This window comes from Neomonachus schauinslandi, chromosome X (genome assembly GCF_002201575.2).
Source record: "Neomonachus schauinslandi chromosome X, ASM220157v2, whole genome shotgun sequence".
NCBI classification, from domain to species: Eukaryota; Metazoa; Chordata; class Mammalia; order Carnivora; family Phocidae; genus Neomonachus; species Neomonachus schauinslandi.
Window position 1 is genome coordinate 16604132 of NC_058419.1, and position 19665 is coordinate 16623796.

Below are 19665 nucleotides of genomic sequence, written 5' to 3' on the forward strand. Positions count from 1 at the left end.
CTGTGGACTTGGCCAGCTCCTAGCAAAATTGAGGCAATTGAGTTTGTGTTTTCTATTTGCAAGTTCCCGGCCCCACTAGGCTTTTTCTCACCTCCATGGGGCACCCCTCCACACTCCCCCCCGCCAGTCTCAGCCACAAAGCCCCTCAGCCCTTCTTTTCCTTGGTAGAAAGTGGTGTCACTTGGGCTTCTAAGGCACACTTACACGAACAGGTAAGCATCTGCCAACAGCCTCAAGCCTAATTCTTCTAGCATTTTCAAATGCTGGGCACCTCTGTAATCAATCCATTCAAGAGCAGATTGCCTCCGGAGAGGAAATGAAACAAATAGCTTATGGAAGAGTAGCAGATCCAAGAACATGAATCAAGTCCCGAGTCTAGGCCAGGCTTCTTTCGGCTAATTGATGAACAAAGTTAAAACAAATCCCAGCATCTCAATAATGCTCGCTGCCTGGTTTAAACAGCAATAGAGAAGTCCTGACAGCCCCCAGAGTAGAATGATTTCAGAACTCTTTGTGTGTGTGTACATGCGTGTGTGTGTGTGTACGCGCGTGCGCACATGCATGCAAGAGGGGGATGGCCAGGATTTCAGGATCCAAAGGGCCCTTCCAGGCACATGTGGTCAATGGTCTGTCAGTGCATAGAGTCAGCTCTACTTTTCTTACAAACCAACCCAATCTGAAACCAAACAGGAGGAACTGGTGGCAGAGGGCCTCTGGGCCTTGCGTAGGCACTGGGAGTGGTGCTTCTGAGTAGAGGCTTTGCAGTCAGACAAGCCTGATTGGGGGTTTCAAATCTAAGCTCTGCTGCATATTAACTGTTTGGCCTTAGGCAAGTAGCTTAGCTTTTCTGCGTCTCAGTAGAAGACTCTGTTATACGGGAGAAACACCCACCTCACTGCATTGTTGTGAAGATTAAGCACAAGAGAGTGTGCCAACCACTTAGCAACTGGTCTGCGTGCTAGTAATACCTGGGGGCTGTGGTGGTCTGAGACGAGGATTCTGGAGAGCAGAGGATGGGGCACCGGAGAGCTTCAGCACTTCGGGTGTTCATGCCTAATGTTTCCACAATTCAAAGGCAAGTTTAGAAGGTGGAAGCAATGTAAGCAAAAGGTGGTATGTCCATACAGTGGAGTATTACTCAGCCTTAAAAAGGGAGGAAATTCTGACACCTGCTACACACGATAGATGACACCTGAAGATGTTAGGCTAAATGAAATCAGCCTGTCACACACACACAAAAATACCATACGATTCCATTTACGTGGGGGACCTGGAGTAGTCACATTCATGGCGACAGAATGGTGGTTGCCAGGGGCTTGAGGTGGGGCAAAAGCAGAGTTGTTTAATATGTACAGTTTCAGCCAGGGAAGACGAATTCTGGAGAAAGATGGCACACAACGGTGTGAATGGGCTTAATGCCCCTGAACTGGACACTTAAAAATGGTTAACGTCAATTTTATGGCCTTTCTGGTGGTGACGACCTCCCCATAAGAATATGCCCCTCACGAAGGACCTTCTCCACCCATCCCTGGAAGAGGAGAAGAGGAAGCACAACAAGAAGCGCCTGGTGAAGAGACTCAACTCCTGCTTCATGGATGTGAAATGCCCGGGATCCTACGAAGTCACTACCATCTCTAGCCACACACAAACCGTAGTTGTTTGCCGGCTGCCCCTCTGCCCTTTGCGGCCCACAGGAGGAAAAGCAAGGCTTACAGAGGGATGCTCCTTCAGACAGAAGCGGCACTAAAAGCACCCAAAATGAAGATGAGTGGGAAACTATCCCAATAAACACATTTTGGATTTAAAAAAAAAAATGTCGGGGTGCCTGGACAGCTCAGTCGGTTAGGCATCCGACTCTTGATTTCAGCTCAGGTCATGATCTCGGGGTCCTGAGATTGAGCCCTGCATCGAGCTGCGCATCGGATTCCGCGCTCTGCAGAGTCTGCTTGTCCCTCTTCTTTCCCTTACTCTCAGCTCTCTCTTTTCCTTTCTCTCTCTCTCTCTCACCATCCCTCTCAAATAAATAAATAAATAAAATCTTTTTTAAAAAATGTCAATTTTATGTTCTGTGTGTGTTGCTGCAATTAAAAAGAAAAAGGTGGAGAATTACTGGAATTTGGGGTATACATGTGAGGAATGAGAGAGAAAAGCAAAAGCTCTGGCAAAGGGATGAACGCCCCAGGGAAAGCCTTGCTGGGATTCTGCTATATTCTACTCTACTATGAGAGGACAGCCAATTTCCATAAAGGGACAGAGAGACAGACAGACAGACAGACAGAGACAGAGAATACAGAAGCAAGAAAGGAGGGGGGCCTGGGGCTGTGAGTGTCAAATAAAAGCTACAAAGGAATGGAGGTTTCTGAGCTCTGAAAATGCAGCAAGCAAGGAAAGAAGGCTCCATCTCGAGACAGTGGTTACCCCTGGGGTGGGTGAGTCCCCAGCCCCATTTGGGCCTTGGCTGTGCCCAGATGGGGAAACCTCAGGAGGGAAGGAGGAGGTGGTTTGGGCTGGCCCGACGTAAAAATGGCAGATTCATAAATATGATGGGCTCAGCTCCCCACCACTTCCCAGGCAGAGTGGCTGGGACCAGCCTGTATTCTCTCCCCAGTCTCACTCCCTCTAGGCTCCACAGGGCCCCTGGAGGCTGCCTTCTCCTTTGGTTCAGCTGCCCGATTTCCCTGGAGAGGAGGTTGCAGAGGGGGGCTGCCAGTCCTCACATCCCCAGGCGCCTACTCTCCCCCCCACTCCCCCGGCCACGCTGCCCCTGCACATGTGGCCCCTGGCCGTGTGGACACACCTGAGTCCAGGAACGACCCAAGCTGCAGGGAACCCAGCCCAGGCACGGAGGTAATTAGGCACGTCTTCTCTGCTCCTGAAGTAATGTTTGTCTTTCAAATTCTGCCAACCAAAATGGCTTGGGCTGTGATTTACCATCACAACGTTATGTCATACTTCCTTACTGCTTTTATGACCAAGAAAGACTCCAGGCACAGTAGCCATATTATGTCCTAGCAAACTCCTGCCTAAATTAAGTCACTATTTCTGGTCCCTGTCGCTGGTCAAAAATGACATCCAAGGGTAATTGCTGTTTTAGGGGCACATTTTAAGGCAAATGCAAAAAATAATGAATGTACCTATTTTTCGGACTGAAATTTGCATCCGTCTTTTTACCCTCTCCTGGCAAACATGTTTTATGTTTATTTAAACGGTCCTTAATAAAAATGTACAGCTGCAAAGCATCTTACTACTCAATGCTTTCTGGTTCAGAAAATTGCCCATAATCACAGTTGACTTTCCTATTTGTAACAGAATATTATTTTTCATCGATGTGTGGCTGCCGCCCAATGTGCAAATGTTACAAACGCAGTGGGAGGCTTATCTGAGGTCGCAAGCACTTCATTCATTCATTCCCTCAGTCAGTCAACAAACTTGTTTTGTGGACTTCTTAGGTGGGGTTTTAGACCTTTTGGAGCAGTGGGAAGAGCATGTGCGGAGGCGTGAGAGAGCATGGCAGGTCACTGACATGACAAGAGGAACCATTATGATTGGCTGTAAAGTGTTAATGTAAATAACTTGTTACTGATAGGAGTGACTGTACCAACATTGCTGACTGCTTTACTGTAGTAATAAGTTGGAATGGATTCAAGGTTATCCTTCTGTGCCTGCTTGCGTTTCAGTATGTTTTAATGAGAGTTAGAGAAAAGGGCCCGATTAATAGCTGGCGTGCCAAGAATTGTGTAGTCCCCGAGTACACCCATGGGAGTATGTGACACATGTGAATATCATCTGTCAGTTGTATTGCAGTTGAGAATTGGAGCGGCCCACAAGATGTGTGCTCTCTGGGAGAGGAGAGAGATGAACTTGGGGAGGCGAGATGGGTAGGTGCAGCTTTTCAGAGCTGTAGTACACACATTTTCATTTGGATTGCCCCCAAATTTTGCATAGCAGATTGTCATTGATGTCACGGAGCTACTGCTCACTTGTGAGGTTCCAGTATTTTCCCTGATACAGAGATGGGATCTTAATTAAAGTGGTGACCGTCAACCCATTCTCGCAAATTTAGCTTGTCTTGGAGAACCCATAATTATACTTCTTGCAATCAACTACTTCTAGCACCGGCTGCATTGCATGTTGAGCTCCTTAGAAATGAGAAAGTGATCCCAGAGGCAGTTTCCAGGTTAGGTTTAATGCAGTGATTGTATTGGGGACCTCAGATGTCTTGGAAAACAGATGGAAATTCTCAGTAATGAGTCAAACTAGAAAAAGGAACTTACTAGTAATGAACTTGATATGCTCTCTCTCTTAGGCACATGGAGAGCCGTTGGGGTACAGAGAAAGACGCCTATGTTGCCTTACCTTTCTGGACTTGACCAGAAAATATTAGGAATGATATATCATGTGATGTGCAAATAGAATAACTGATTGGCTTGGTGTTCTGTTTGGAAGGGTACTCAAAATGTTTCCCTTTCCCTGAAAACACTCTCCCACTGGTGCTTGATTTTCTATTATTAGAAATTGTGGTGGAATCCTTTGTTTTAAAATTATGCTTTAGGGGCGTCTGGGTGGCCCAGTCCATGAAGCATCTGCCTGCGGCTCAGGTCATGATCCCAGGGTCCTGGGATCGAGCCCTGCGTCGGGCTCCCCACTCAGCAAGGAGTCTGCTTCTCCCTCTCCCCTACCCTCTCTCGTGCTCTCTCTCTCACTCTCTCTCTCAAATAAATACATAAAATCTTTAAAAAAATTATGCTTTATTTCTATGCTTTGGGAAAGGAGGGTAGTTCTTTTAAAAATAAGAAGCACATTCAGGAATGAACTGGAAACCTGCTAGGATTGTTGTTAAGAAAACCAGTTGTGCGTAGATGCGACCTCAGTAATTTATCAGTGAGCATCTAGCCGCCAAATATCTGATGGGAGGGAGGAGGCCCTCTCCTTCGAGAGGGGGAAAATGACTCCCTTCTGATTGAAAAAGCACCATCCCAGACCTTCTTGCTGCTGACATGCAGATGTACATCTGGCTGTAATCTCTCACTCCCTGCTAGCTTTTGCCAAGCTGTGTGGAACAGAAATCCAGTTTCTCCCCCATGTAAAGAGACAGAGAGAAATTGAATAGTTAGATAGTTAAAATTCTGAGCACTGGCTAGGAGAAGGAACATGCCCAAAGCAATAAAAAGACTCTCACTTAAAAGCCGTGGTTGCAGAAAGATTCGAGCCGTTTAAACAACTGGCAGAGTTGATCAGGGTGAAGGGAGTAGGAGTCTCCGAGCTCTGGACAAGACTTGATACTCCACAGACAAACCAAGAAATATTTAAATTGTGTTCAGTCTACTCCAGGTTGACGAGCAGGGTAGAATCCATGCTTGATAAAATTTGAGGGGGTTTGTTTGCACATAGGTGTCCGTGTTTCTATAAACTTGGCTCTAAATTTTATTCCATGTGGAGTTGTTTCAAATGCAGTTGTATTTATAAAGAGTGAAAGCATCATTGAATGGGAAAATGTTCTGTTCTCTCTGAGCTGTCCAACTTAACGGGAGCCTATCATTAGCTCAGAGCCGTGGCAACTTACCCAAATTGCAAGACTAGCACAGGGAAGGAAGATAACTCCCTTTGAAGTTTTGTCTTCAAAACTCCAAAACCCACAGTTCATAAGTGACAGCAAATCCCACAGTGCCTCAAGCTTTGGATTAAACACTGCAGCCTTCTTTAGAAATGAAAGTGTCCCTGGGAAGGTTAACATATAAAGTTACTGGTACCTTAATATAATGGTTCCCTAAACTGAGTATTTATCAGAAGCATCTCATGCCACACCTTTCACTTAGAGCTTTCAAAATATAGGAATGTTCAGAGAAGAATATAGCAAGCATTGTGTTCTTGCCATGCAGAGTGGAAATACACTACCATATTTATTTTGTTTTCCGTTTTTTTAAAGGTTTATTTATTTATTTGAGAGAGAGAGAGAATCTTTAAGCAGACTCCACGCTGAATGTGGAGCCTGATGTGGGGCTCGATCCCACTGACCTTGAGATCTCGCCCTGAGTGGAAACCAAGAGTCGGGTGTTTAACCGACTGAGCCACCCAGGCGCCCCTGTCTTCCAATTTTTTTTTAATAAAAAGAGTAAAATACTTAAGGAAAAGTTGAAGTTCCCTTTATCTCCCACTTCCTGTCAACCCATTCTCAGCATTATTTCCTGAGATCAGTCCATGTAGGTTATCTCACTGCTGAACAGCAACCTAATAGTACAGCCATGACACACTTAATTTACTCATTCCCATGACACCATACCACTGGTAACTTTTGAGTTTTAATTTTTGCCAATCTGACAAGTATTCTCTTGAATACTAGTGAGGTTGAGCATCTTTTCATACATTTGTAGATCGTTCTAGTTCCTTCTGTTTGTTGCCTGTTGGTATTCTTTGCCCATTTTTCTTTTGGGTTGGTTGCCTTTTCAAAATGTCTTTATTATGTATCTTTTGGATACGGTTTCTTTTTCAATTTTGTGTGTGGCAAATGTCTTCTCCCACTGTATGGCTTGTTTTTAACTTTATAGTGTCATTTGTTTTCCATAGACTTTTTTTTTTTTTTAAAGATTTTATTTATTTATTTGAGACAGAGAATGAGAGACAGAGAGCACGAGAGGGAGGAGGGTCAGAGGGAGAAGCAGACTCCCTGCCGAGCAGGGAGCCCAATGTGGGACTCGATCCCGGGACTCCAGGATCATGACCTGAGCCGAAGGCAGTCGCTTAACCGACTGAGCCACCCAGGCACCCTTCCATAGACATTTTAATATTTAAAGCAGTCACATTTATCAGTCTTTTCTATTAAAATTTGTGAGTTTGTATGCATGTGTGATTAATAAATTCTTCCTTACTCCAAGATCATAAAGGTATTCTATATTTGCATCAAAATGTTATAAAATTTTGCTGATCTCGGGGTCATGAGTTCGAGCCCCACATGGGGTGTAGAGGTTACTTAAATGAATAAACTTAAAAAAAATAACATTTAGATCTTTAATTCATTTTGAATTAATTCTTAGGTAGGATTTGAAGATATTACCTAATTTTATCTTTTCTCACATGGATAATTTTAATATTTATTGAATAGTCTATATCATCTTCCATGATTTATATATTTTTTAAAGAGTTTATTTATTCTTTTTTTGAGAGAGAGCACACACGAGCGGGGTTGGGGAGGGGCAGAGAGAGAGGACTAAGCAAACTCCCCGCTGAGCAGGGAGCCCGATGCCAGGCTCGATCCCAGGACCCTGGGATCATGACCTGAGCTGAAGGCACATGCTTAACAGACTTAGCCACCCAGGCGCCCCTCTTCCATGTTTTATAATCAATGTCTGTCATATGCCTACTTCCCACAGATTTATAGGAGTTATTTTTAGGCTCTTTTTCTATTCCACTGATCTATTTATCCATCTGCCAATACCACACTGTTTTAATTGCTATACCCTGATAAGTCTTGATAATCTGTCCTCCATTGCTCTTCTTCAAAATTGTTTTGTCTATTCTTGGTGTCTTACTCTTCAGCATAAACTTTAGGATCAGCTTGTTCAGATCCATTAAAAATCCTGTTGCAATTTTTATTGAACCTGAATTAAATTTATAGATCAGTTTGAAGAGAATTGACATCTTGATGTTGAATCTTCTCATACATGATCACTGTATATCTCTGCTTTTTGAGATTACCTTTTTGGAAAGTTTTTATTTCAATGTAATTATGGATTCATGGGAAAATGGAAATGTAGTACAGAGACATCCCCTGTACTGTTCACCCATTTTCTCACAGTGGTTACATTTTGGTTTTTTTACACAGCTTTATTGAGGAACAATTGATATACCGAGAGGTGGACACAGTTAATGTGTACAATTTGATGAGTTTGAAGATATGCATATACCTGTGAAACCACCACCACAATCAGGTGATAAGCATATCCATTACCTCTCAAAGTTTCCTCCTGCCCCTTTTTGTGGTTGTTGTTTTATGGCAAGAAACTTCACATGAGATCTACCCCTTAACAAATTTTTAAGTGTAAAATGCTAAATTATTGACTATAGGCACAATGTTGTACTGCAAACTTCTAGAACTTATTTGTCTTGCCTAACTGAAACTTTATATCAGCAATTACATCTTATATAACTAGACTACAGTGTCAAAACCAGGAATTTGACACTGGCACAATGTTTGTGTATAGTTCTAAGCCTTTTTATTATGTGTAGATTTGTATAGACACCATTGCAATCAAGATACAGAACTAGTCTATCACCACAAAGATATCCCTCATGCTACCCCTTATAGTTACACCCAGCCTGTCTCTAACCCGCAGAAACCACCAATCTGTTCATCTCTACAATTTTGTCATTTTAAGAATGTTTTATAAATGGAATCATACAGGGGTGCCTGGGTGGCTCAGTTGGTTAAGCATTTGCTTTCAGCTCAGGTCATGATCCCAGGGTCCTTGTCCCTCTCCCTCTGCTGGTCCCCCTGCTTGTGCTCTCTCTCTCTGTCAAATAAATAAATAAAATCTTTTTTAAAAAAATAAAAAATAAATGGAATCATACAGTATGTGACTTTTTGAGAGTGTCTTTTTTTTATTCATCATAATTCCCTGGATATTCATCCAAGTTGTTACGTGTATCAATAGTTTTCTCATTTTTATGGCTGAACATGAGTCCATGGTATGAACGTAGCACAGTTTTTTGAACCATTCACCTGTTGAGTGACATTTTGGACATCTCCATTTTTGATGTTTTCTGTTTGTTCTATCTTTTGTTTTCTGTTTTTATTTTTTTAATCTTCCTGTGGGTTACTTGAGCATTTTTTAGAATTTCATTTTGATTTATCTATAGGTTTCCAAGAGTATCTCTTTGTATAGCAATACTATACAGTATCTCTTTGTATAGAGATACTATACTATACAAAGATACTATACTAACTGATGTCATTTTACCTAGTAGAGCAAAATGTGAAAACTTTGCCTTCCTTTATGTCCCTTTACCTCCTCCCCAGTTTATAAGATAATTGTCTTAAATATTTCCTCTACAGGTGCACCTGGGTGGCTCAGTTGGTTGAGTCTGACTTCAGCTCAGGTCATGATCTCAGGGTCCTGGGATTGAGCTCCGAGTCAGGCTCTGTGCTCAGTGGGGAGTCTGCTTCTCCCTCTCCCTCTGCCCCTGCCCCTGCTCATGCTCGCTCTCTATTTATTTATAAATAAATAAAATCTTTTAAAAATATTTCCTCTACGTATATTGATAAACATATTAGACAATGTTTTTTTTTATTCAACCAGCAAACAATTTAGAAAACTCAAAAGAAGAAGGAAAACCTATTGTATTTACCCTTATTTTTTGCTCTTTCTTTGCTCCTCTTTACTTCCTGATGTTCTAAGAGCCCTTTTTTTTAATCCTTTCTTTATTTTTGGAGAACTTCCTTTAGCCATTCTTTAAGTGTTGGTGTACTAGTGACAAATTCTTTTAATTTTCCTTCATCTGAGAATGTATTGATTTCCCCTTCATTTCTAAAGGATACTTTTGCTGGACAGAGAAGTCTGTGTTGGTGGTTCTTTTCTTTCAGCACTTGAAAAACATTATGCCACTTCCTTGTGACCTCCACAGGTTCTGATGAGAAACCCACTGTCATTGGAATTGTTTTTCCTTGATAGGTAAAGGTAGCATTTCTCTCCAGCTCTTTCAAGACTTTTTCTTTGTTTTTAGTTTTCAGAAGTTTGACTATGTAGCTCAGCCTGGATTTCTTTGGGTTTATCCTCTTTGGGATCCACTACACTTCTTGAATCTGTAGGTTTATGTCTTTTGCCAAATTGAGAAACTTTCAGCCAGTATTTCTTTGACTACTTTTTCAGCCCTGTTTTCTTTCTCTTCTCCTTCTGGGATTCTGATGCCATGAGTACTATATCTTTTGATACGATCCCATATGTTCCTAAGGCTCTGTTCATATTTTTTTTGGTCTACTTTCCCTCTGTTGTTCATTCTGAGTAATTTCCATTTTTTTATCTTCAAGCTTACTACAGCTTTTTTCTGTCTCATCCATTCTGCTGTTGAGCCCATCCATTGAGTTTCTGGTTTTTGTTTTTTTTTTTAGCCCATCATTGAGTTTTTTATTTTGGTTATTTTGCTTTCTCAGTTCTGAAATTTCCATTTGGTTCTTCTTTATATCTTCTATTTCTTTGCTAAGAGTGTTTTACCCTTTGTTTTTATATTTGTAATTACTGGCTCAAACATTTTTATGATGGCTGCTTTAAAATCTTTGTTGGGTAATTCTAACACCTGTGTCATCTCAGTTTTGGCATCTGCTGATTATTTTTTCTCATTCATGTTGAAATCTTCCTGGTTCTTGACAATGATTTTGATATTTTGATATTTTGGGTATATATTGTTATCGGGCATATATTGTTGAAATCTTCAGTTTTATCAGGCCTTCTCTGACAATGCTCCAGTGGAGGAAGAAGAGCTATAGCTTCATTACTGCCAGCTGGAGGTGGAAGTGTAGGCTCCCCACATAGTTGCCACTTTCACCATGTGAGGAGGGACCTTGTTACAGTCCTGGCTGCCATTCAACTGCCCTCTGACAACACCCCAGGTGGGTGGTTGAGGTACCTCTTTACAGTCTAGGGAGGGTGAAGTCCAGGCTCTCCACTCTGCCTTTGCTGGCATAAGTCAGAGTGGGATCACATTTTTTTCCCCCTGTGTGTATTTAGCTGGAGTAGAGGACAGTTATTGTTAAAAGTGTTCCGTCCTAAAAAAAAAAAGTTTTATGCCCTACTGCATTGCTCCTTTCCTGGTACTTTGGCTAGAGAGAGGAGGCTTTTGTTAGGACTTTTTGGCCTGTCCTTGTTGGTGTTTTGGGGTTGCCAGTTTCTCCAGCACCCAGTCTGGGATAGATGAGGCCAGAAGAAAACAGAAGGAACTTACTGACATGTCTCCTCAGTTCCCAAGGTCCTTGGGCAGTCTGAGTCTTCTCTCCACCTATCAGAGTCTTCTGATGTTTGTTTTCTATGTAACATGAAGTTTTTACCTATACTTAGTGGGACAAATAGGGAGAAGCACTTCTACATCATCTTGTCCTGCAACTGGAAGTACAAGGTCATCTTTTATGACTTCCAAAATGTTTCATAAAGGTCTTACACAAAGTTTGTGTATATGTATTTCTAGATCCTTGCTAAGAATATATATTTTGATTAGTATCATTCCTTTTTAAAAGATTACATATCCTGATTGGTTGTTTCTGGTATATTGAAATGATACTGATTTTTCATATTACTATATCCAGCACCCTTGTTGAATACTCTCAGTTTTAATGACTTGTAAATCCTCTTGTATTTTATATGTCAGCAACTATATCATCTGCAAGTATGATCATTTTCTCTTTCTTTCCAATCCTTATATATCTTATTTCTTTTTCATATACTATTGTGTTTGCTGGGTCTTCGATTACAGTGTCAAATGCAAGCAGTAATGACAGGCATCCTCATCTTCTTTTCTCTGAGTTTTCAAGTAAATGCTTGTACTCTTTTATCATAAAGTATGATTATCTTTTTTAAAGATTTATTTATTTTTGAGAGGGAGTGAGCGAGTGGGGGCAGGGCGGCAAAGGGAGAGGCAGAGAGAGAGAATCCCGAGTAGACTCCCTGCTGAGCACAGAGCCCAACACAAGGCTGGATCTCACGACCCTGAGATCATGACCTGAGCTGAAATCAAGAGTCAGATGCTCAACAGTCTGAGCCACCCAGGTGCCACATTAAGTATGATTATTGTAGATCTTTGGCTACTATGTAAAGAAAGGACTGTAGAAGGGCAACAGGGGAAACTGAAAGACCAGTTAGGAGGTTAATGCAGTAGCCCGGGTGAGAGGCTGGAGTGACCTGGATTAAGATGGTAGCAAATGAATGTAGCAAATATAGAGAGAAAGGGACATATTTGAACTATATTTTGGAGACAGACTTGAAAACATTTGAAAGGGGGCTGAGGGTAAAGAAAAGTGGAGAAATCAGATTGATGCCTTGTATGGGGCCCAAATAACTGCATGGATGGTGATGCCATTTTCTGAAGTATAGAACACCGAGGTAGGAATATATTTTGGGGACAAAATTAAGGGTTTTCTTTGGGTTACATTAAATTTGAGATTCAATGACAGACATACAAGTGGATATTCTACAAAGACCATTGGATAAGAGTCTAGAGCTCAAGAGGAGATATCAAAATTGTAGATATAAACAGCATATAGATACCGTTTAAAGCCATGGGATTGTATGAGATAATCTAGGGTGTAGTAAAGCTAGAAAAGAGGGCTAAGGACTTGAACATTTAGAGGTTAAGCAGAGAAAGGGAAGGTAGCAAAAGAGACAGAAGAAACAGCCAGCAAGATAGGAGTAAAGCTAGGAATTTATCCTAGTTAGATGATTGAACAAACATGTAGAGATATACATGTACAAGTATACTCATCACACTATTTTTTATAATAACAGAAATTGGAAATAAATGTCTGTAGGGCGATGATTAAATAAATTGTGGTGCATATACACCCTAGAATATACTAGGCAGACATTAAAAGGATGACATAAATCAATACTTATTGACGTATAGGGAGGTATACGACACATTATTCCACACAAGAGCAGGTTACAAAATAGCATATATAGTATGTATCCATTAATGTAAAATTGTATGTGTGAATGTATTTGTATGTGTGTGTAAATAGGGCCATGTGGGTAGTTTTGTTTTTCTACTTTGTTTATTGATCATCCCGTGTGTCTAAAACAGTGTTTTAGCACATAGCAGGCACTAATACATGTTTTTTTGAAAGAATGAGTGAACAAATGAATATTGAAAAATGCTCCCCAAAATGTTCTGAGTGGTTATCTCTAGGTCTTGTGATTAAGGGTATTTTATTTTCCTTTCTTTTACATTTTGTTTGGATTCTCTTACAATAAGCATACATTCTTTTTATCAGGAAGAAAATTCTTTTAATTTTTGAAACCACCTCCACCCTCGTTAGTTACCTATGACCTCGAAGTACCCCTGTTTGGCTGAATTCAGAGCAAAGCAGTGGCTTTGCCATTGTAAAGCCATATTTGGGCAGGAAGATCAGAATGATAGCAGAGAGATATGTTGGCTCTTGGAGAGCTGGAGGCAGGAAAAGTGAACTAGGAGGTGAAGACTGACAGGAGCCACAGGGAAGAAAGACTTGCGCCTTTCAGGAAAGAAAAGAGCAAAGCTGGGTTTTGCAGAGCAGAACAGCATAGCACACGAAGCTGGGAACCCCTTGCAAAACCTGGCCTGGGGGGAAAGGAGCCTGTGGAACCAGAGAGCACAGTGAGTTTTGCAATCTAAATTCTTGACTCACAATTGTGGATGGATATAGGAGTTGATAAAAAAGCCACACTGTGGTTCCAAGATTGTGCTGCTTGGTATAGAAATGCCTCATTCCCTTTGGTGGTGGCAGTGGAAAATGATGAAAGCCTTGTGTTTGAAGAAGTCCTTGGTTCTCTATTTTTTCTGAGGCTACAGGAGAAGCAAGTTGGATTATGTTCCTTGAATAACTGATTGGACCTGCTTTGGAATTCCATGTGTGTGTGTTTGCCCAACCATGCTCTGTCCTCCCCTCCATTCCCCCACATTAGCCTCTTGCTTCCCATCACCAGAATATACCTAGATTTCTCCAACGTGGAAGTTTAATCTCCTGCTAGCATTTCTCCTGTACTGTATTATGCTAAGTGAGTGCTCATTTCCTTCCTGGCCTTGAGTTACAAAATGCTCTCTTCTGTTGCCCAAGTCTTGGAAAGTGCAGGCTCCAGGAAAAGGGTGGTGGTAGAGATAGTGTTGCCAGATAAAATACAGCATGCCCAGTTAAGTCTGAATTTCAGATAATCAATGAATTTCCAGGATAAGTATATCCCAGATAGTGCATGGGACAGACTTATGCCAAAAAATTACTCATCCTTTATCTGTAATTAATTTTTTTTTTTTTGCAAAATCTGGCAACCCTAGGTAGAGAAAAAACTCATCTTGTGATACATGCATTTTCCCAGTGCTTTTCATCCAAAATTTACCAGATGTTTCTTAGATGGATTTTCAATTTACAAAAGGGGAAATAACTAACTTATTACGTCAAAATTAGACTGCAAATTAATACTGGAGCTGAAATTTTAAGTTTTCAACTTCTCCAACACATGATTTAATTCAGTGATCTCTACATCAGTAATTTATTGTCTAGAAGGAAGCAGGAATAGAGTTATCAGAAAGGCGCGTATTCCCGTGAAAAGCAAAATTTGAAAAGAATTTAGAGGCAATGACTCTTAAGATTTTAATTTCCTACTTCCATTTCCTATGACTATGTTTAGTCTCTAAGGTAGTGTTTCTCAAAGCGTGGTCCTTGGGCCACCTCCATCAGAATCTCCTGGGAAGCAGTCTGTAGAGACAGGCAGCAAGTAAAGCTAATTGATCCTGTCAAGGATTGAGCCTATGGTGTTTCCCTCACTGGCACCACAATCACTTCCTCCTTCATCTCCAGAGCTTTTATTTCATTTCACTAATAGCTTTTATCTGGAAGATGTCAATGACAGAGGGTTTGTGAGTTACTTTTAAGGTTTTTATTTTTTTCCATTGGACATTACAAAAGTGAAATTGTGAAAAGGCAAAATTGAAGATGGATTTGACACCTCCCCGACACACCCTTGGATTAAGGAATCCAAAATAACTGTTAATTGTATGACATGAGATGATCGTCCTGGCCTATATTAAATCACCAAATTTAATTTGATCTTGGAAGCTGAAGAAATCTCTATCACCTTCATCTTGCCTTGGTACCTAGCCATTCCATAAAATTGACTCCCTACGTCTCCTGGGCCTTCCTCCAAGAGAACTAATCATATCTTAATAATTTGGTCCAGAATCATGGTGTAATTGCTCCAGGTCAGTATTGTACACTATTATACTCTATGAAGAGCAGAAATTATTATCACAAATTAAAAAGAATGAGGTCAAGAGGTACAACTTGACTCTCAAAGCATCCCTAGGACATATGTATAACCAGAATGACTTTTTAAATTAAGGAATTACAATTATTCTCTGGTAGAGCAAAGCAAAGCAAATGTGTTCCGTCAATCTGTCATTTCACATTTATAGCAAACAGTCTCACATTTGGTCAATTCCTTAATCACATGCTTATAAAAATAACAGAAATAGTTTGGTAACTCACCCCATGCTACTAAAATGCAAGTAACCCAAGATGGCTTGGCTGTGTTGTTCTCATCTCTTTTTTATCACCAGGGACTCGACTCTTCTTAGCCTTATGTGCTGCCAGTTGATACTTGCCTAAATATTTCCTTCATACTCAGAACATTATAGTTCCTTTTTCAAGCTTCAAATATTTCCACCTAATTCTAGAAATACGTGAGGTACGCCTGAAACGCTGACAGCTGTAGCTCAGACCCAAAATAGTCAGGCCCACTCTATAAGACACACTGAGCAAACAGAACCAGGAGTTTGAAGGTGACAGCTGAACAGGCATCAATAGGAAACTGCCAGGTGCTCAGTTGATCCAGCTAGGGATGGGAACAGACAGATTCTATTTCTAGAAATAGTACAGAGGATGCCAACAAGTCATGGGATATACGTGATAGTACAGATCTTCCCTTCCATTTTGTGGGTAGCTTGAGAGGATGTCTCAGTAACCTTAAACTTGCTGTGAAAATGAACATGTGTAATGAATAATCTTTGACATTGACTCATTCAACTCCTATTATTTTCAAGTGACTTTGCTAGGCACTTCGAAGGAATATAAAAAAGTTTAGGACACTGGCTCTACTCACATGGAGTTTTCACACCAGTTGGGGAATCAAGACAAATATGGGAAAGTCCTGTCTTATGAGGGGTTAGGTTCCTGGTGCAAAACATAATAATTTATAGACAAAATACCCCTCAAAGTCCTTTGAAAGGGGCTACACTGAAGACAGAAATACCATTTTTTTAGTAAGTCCAACACAGGTTTGTTTTTATTATTTCCTCCAACATTATACCAGATCACTCTTTAGTTGAGAACCAAGCCAATTGGCTTGCATTTAAGGGCCATGTTGAATTTGTAGAGCACATACATTTAAGCATGAGAATCACTAGTGAGAGGCTCACAGGAACCAGCACCATGTGAGGGAACAGCAGATTCACATCTCCCAGTTTAAGTTAACTCCAGGGCAAAGCAAAATGGAATGATGGATAGAATTACCCACACGATTTCAATTGCGTTCTCCCTCTCCCTTTCTCCTTCTCTCCCTCTCTCCTTCTCTCCTTCTCCCCACCCTCTCTCTCAAAGTTTCTAAATATAGATGGATTCATATAAGACTGGTTTGCTTATATTGTACCTCTCTATACCCATGTACCCAGATAGGAGAGGGCATGAGAAGGTAAGCTTCACCACTTACTGATTGTATGACCTTGGCCAAGTGAACCCCACCAAGCATCCAGTCCCTCATCCATAAAATGAAGATAATAATTGCATCTTCCTGACAGGATAATTCTGCCAATCAAATGCAATGCTCACAAAATGTTTCACCTAGTACCTAGTAACATAAAAGCCTTAATGATGCTTAATGTGTGTGTGTGTGTAATTGCTTTTATTTTTTCAGCTCTATTGAGGTATAATTGACAAGTAAAATCATAAGATATTTATTTATTTATTTTAGAAAGAGAGAGAGAGAGCAGGGGTGGGGGGAGGGACGGAGGGAGAGGGAGAGAATCTCAAGCAGACTCGACACTGAGTGTGGAGCTCGATGCAGGGCTCCATCTCACGACCCTGAGATCATGACCTGAGCTGAAACCAAGAGTCAGATGCTTAACTGACTGAGCCACCCAGGGGCCCGAAATTGTAAGATATTTAAAGTATACATCACAGCGATTTGATATATATATATATATATATATATATATATATATATATATATATATACACACATACATATACAGTATGAAAGGATTCCCATCTAGTTAATCAACACATCTATCACCTCAAATATTCATCTTTTTTGGTAGAACATTTAAGTTCTACTCTCATAGCCAATTTCAATTATATGGTACAGTGTTATCAACTATAGTCACTATGTTTTACATTACCTCCTCAACCCTTATTCATCTTACAGCTGAAACTTGATATAACTTTTTACCAACCTCTCCCTATTTCTCCCACTGCCCCCAGCTCTTGATAACCACTTTTCTACTCTCTGTTTCTAAGAGTTTGACTTTCTTTTTAAGATTCCACATATAAGTGATACCAAATTTGTCTTTATTTGGCTTATTTCACGTAATGTAATGCCCTCAAGGTCCATCCATGTTGTCACAAATGATAGGATTTTTCTCCTTTCTCATGGATGAATAATATCCCATTGTGTGTATCACATTATATTCTTTATATACATATATCACATATATGTATATATATAAGAAATATATATATACAAGAAATATATATATATACACAATATATGTATATAAAGAAAATGTGATTATATATATTTTTCTTTATTCATTCATCCACCAGTGGATACTTAGGCTGTCTTCATATCTTGGCTATTGTGAATAATGCTGCAATGAACATGGGAGTACAGATATCTCCTCGATATCCTGTTTTTATTTCCTTTAACTATATGCCTAGAAGTGGGATTGCTGGGTCATATGGTAGTTCTGTTTTTTGAGGAAGCTGCATACTATTTTCCAGAGTGGCTATATCAATTTACATTCCTATCAACAGTGCACAAGGGTTCTCTTTGCTTTATATCCTTGCCAACACTTGTTATCTCTTATCTTTTTGATAATAGCTATTCTAACAGGTGTGAGGTGATATCTGATTATGGTTTTGATTTGCATTTCCCTGATGATTAGTGATGTTGAGCACCTTTTCATGTACCTATTGGGCCATTTGTATGTCTTCTTTGGGAAAATGTCTATTCAATTGCTCTGCCTGTTTTTTAAATCAGATTGGTTGGGCGCCTGGGTGGCTCAGTTGGTTAAGCAACTGCCTTCGGCTCAGGTCATAATCCTGGAGTCCCAGGATCGAGTCCTGCATTGGGCTCCCTGCTCAGCAGGGAGTCTGCTTCTCCCTCTGACCTCCCCTCTCTCATTCTCTCTCTCTGTCAAATAAATAAATAAAATCTTAAAAAAAAATAAATCAGATTGGTTTTTTTGCTATAGAGTTGTATGAGTTCTTTTTATATATTGGTTATTAACCCTTATCAGGTATGATTTACAAAATTTTTCCCTCATTCAGTAGGTTGCATTTTTATTTTGTTGATGGTTTCCTTTGCTGTGCAAAAGCTTTTTGGTTTGGTGTAGTCCCACTTACTCATTTTTGCTCTTGTTGCCTTTGCTTTTGGTGTCAAATCCAAAAACTCATTACCAAGACCATTGTCAAGGAACTTTGTCTGTTTTCTTCTCGGAGTTTTAGGGTTTCAGGTCTTATGTTCAAGTCTTTAATTTATTTTGAGTTGATTCTTGTGTATAGTGTAAGGGTCCAGTTTCATTCTTTGCATGTGGCTGTCCAGTTTTCCCAACACCATTTATTGAAGAGACTATCTTTTCCCCACTGTGTATTTTTGGCTCCTTTGTCATAAATTAATTGACCATATATGTATGAGTTTATTACCGGGCTCTCTTTTCTGTTCCATTGATCTATATGTCCTTTTTAATGCCAATACCATACTGGGTATGCATTTGTGTTAATAAAACCATAAAATTACCAAAAAAACCAAGATGCTGTCTATTCATTTTCTTCACTGCACAGGCTGGCATTGGGTTTGGTGACTCTGATGGCCAGCTGGGCTGCTCTTTTCACAATGGCTTTGGGATTCTTAGAGGAGACACTGTGAGATAAGTAAGATTTTTTGCACATCAGCAGCACTTCAAACTCCTTGATGTTGTGTACTAGGAATTCTGGAAGCCACTGGGCAGCATATGCTTTGTTTTCTTGTTGCTCCAGTAACCAAATGTTGGGTGTCAAGCTCTGGCCCTTGAATCTTCTGCACACCCTATTGTCAGTGCCTCTGAGTTTCCACCAGTTGTGCTTTATTTTGACATATTGATCTGACTGGTGCCAGATGAATTTCTTGGTCCTCTTTTTAATGATCTTGGGCTTCACCAGAGGTCTGAGGGCAGCCATGATGCTGTGTAGGAGATGGCTGCCATCTCTGCAGGCAGCACTGAGGAAGAGCCCATACTGTCTTTTTTTTTTTTTTTTTAATTTATTTGACAGAGAGAGAGACAGCGAGAGAGGGAACACAAGCAGGGGGAGAGGGAGAGGGAGAAGCAAGCTTCCCGCGGAGCAGGGAGCCTGAGGTGGGGCTCGATCCCAGGACCCTGGGATCATGACCTGAGCCGAAGGCAGACGCTTAACGACTGAGCCACCCAGGCGCCCCGAGCCCATACTGTCTTAATAACTATAGTTATGTAACATAGTTTGGAATCAGGAAGTGTGATGCCTCCAACTTTATTCTTTTTTCTCAAACTTGCTTTGGCTGTTCAGGGTCTTTTGTGGCTCCATACAAATTTTAAGATTGTTTTATTGTATTTTTGTGAAAAATGCCAGTAGAATTGTGATAGGTATTGCATTGAATCTGTAGATTGCTTTGTGTAGTATGGGTATTTTAACAGTATTAATTTTTC

At 40.5% G+C, this 19665-nt stretch overlaps 2 protein-coding genes across 2 annotated transcripts; one reads left to right on the plus strand and one right to left on the minus strand.

The window, feature by feature from the left end:
* Positions 1 to 1495: 1495 nt before the first annotated feature.
* LOC110575338 (40S ribosomal protein S27-like) lies at positions 1496 to 1763 on the plus strand. Its single transcript, XM_021684358.1, has one exon. The coding sequence runs from the start codon at positions 1496 to 1498 to the stop codon at positions 1745 to 1747; it is 252 nt and encodes an 83-aa protein (XP_021540033.1). The 3' UTR covers positions 1748 to 1763.
* A 17000-nt stretch (positions 1764 to 18763) lies between these two features.
* LOC110575327 (60S ribosomal protein L32-like) lies at positions 18764 to 19162 on the minus strand. The gene has a single exon (XM_044911921.1). The coding sequence runs from the start codon at positions 19160 to 19162 to the stop codon at positions 18764 to 18766; it is 399 nt and encodes a 132-aa protein (XP_044767856.1).
* Between the last annotated feature and the right edge of the window lie 503 nt (positions 19163 to 19665).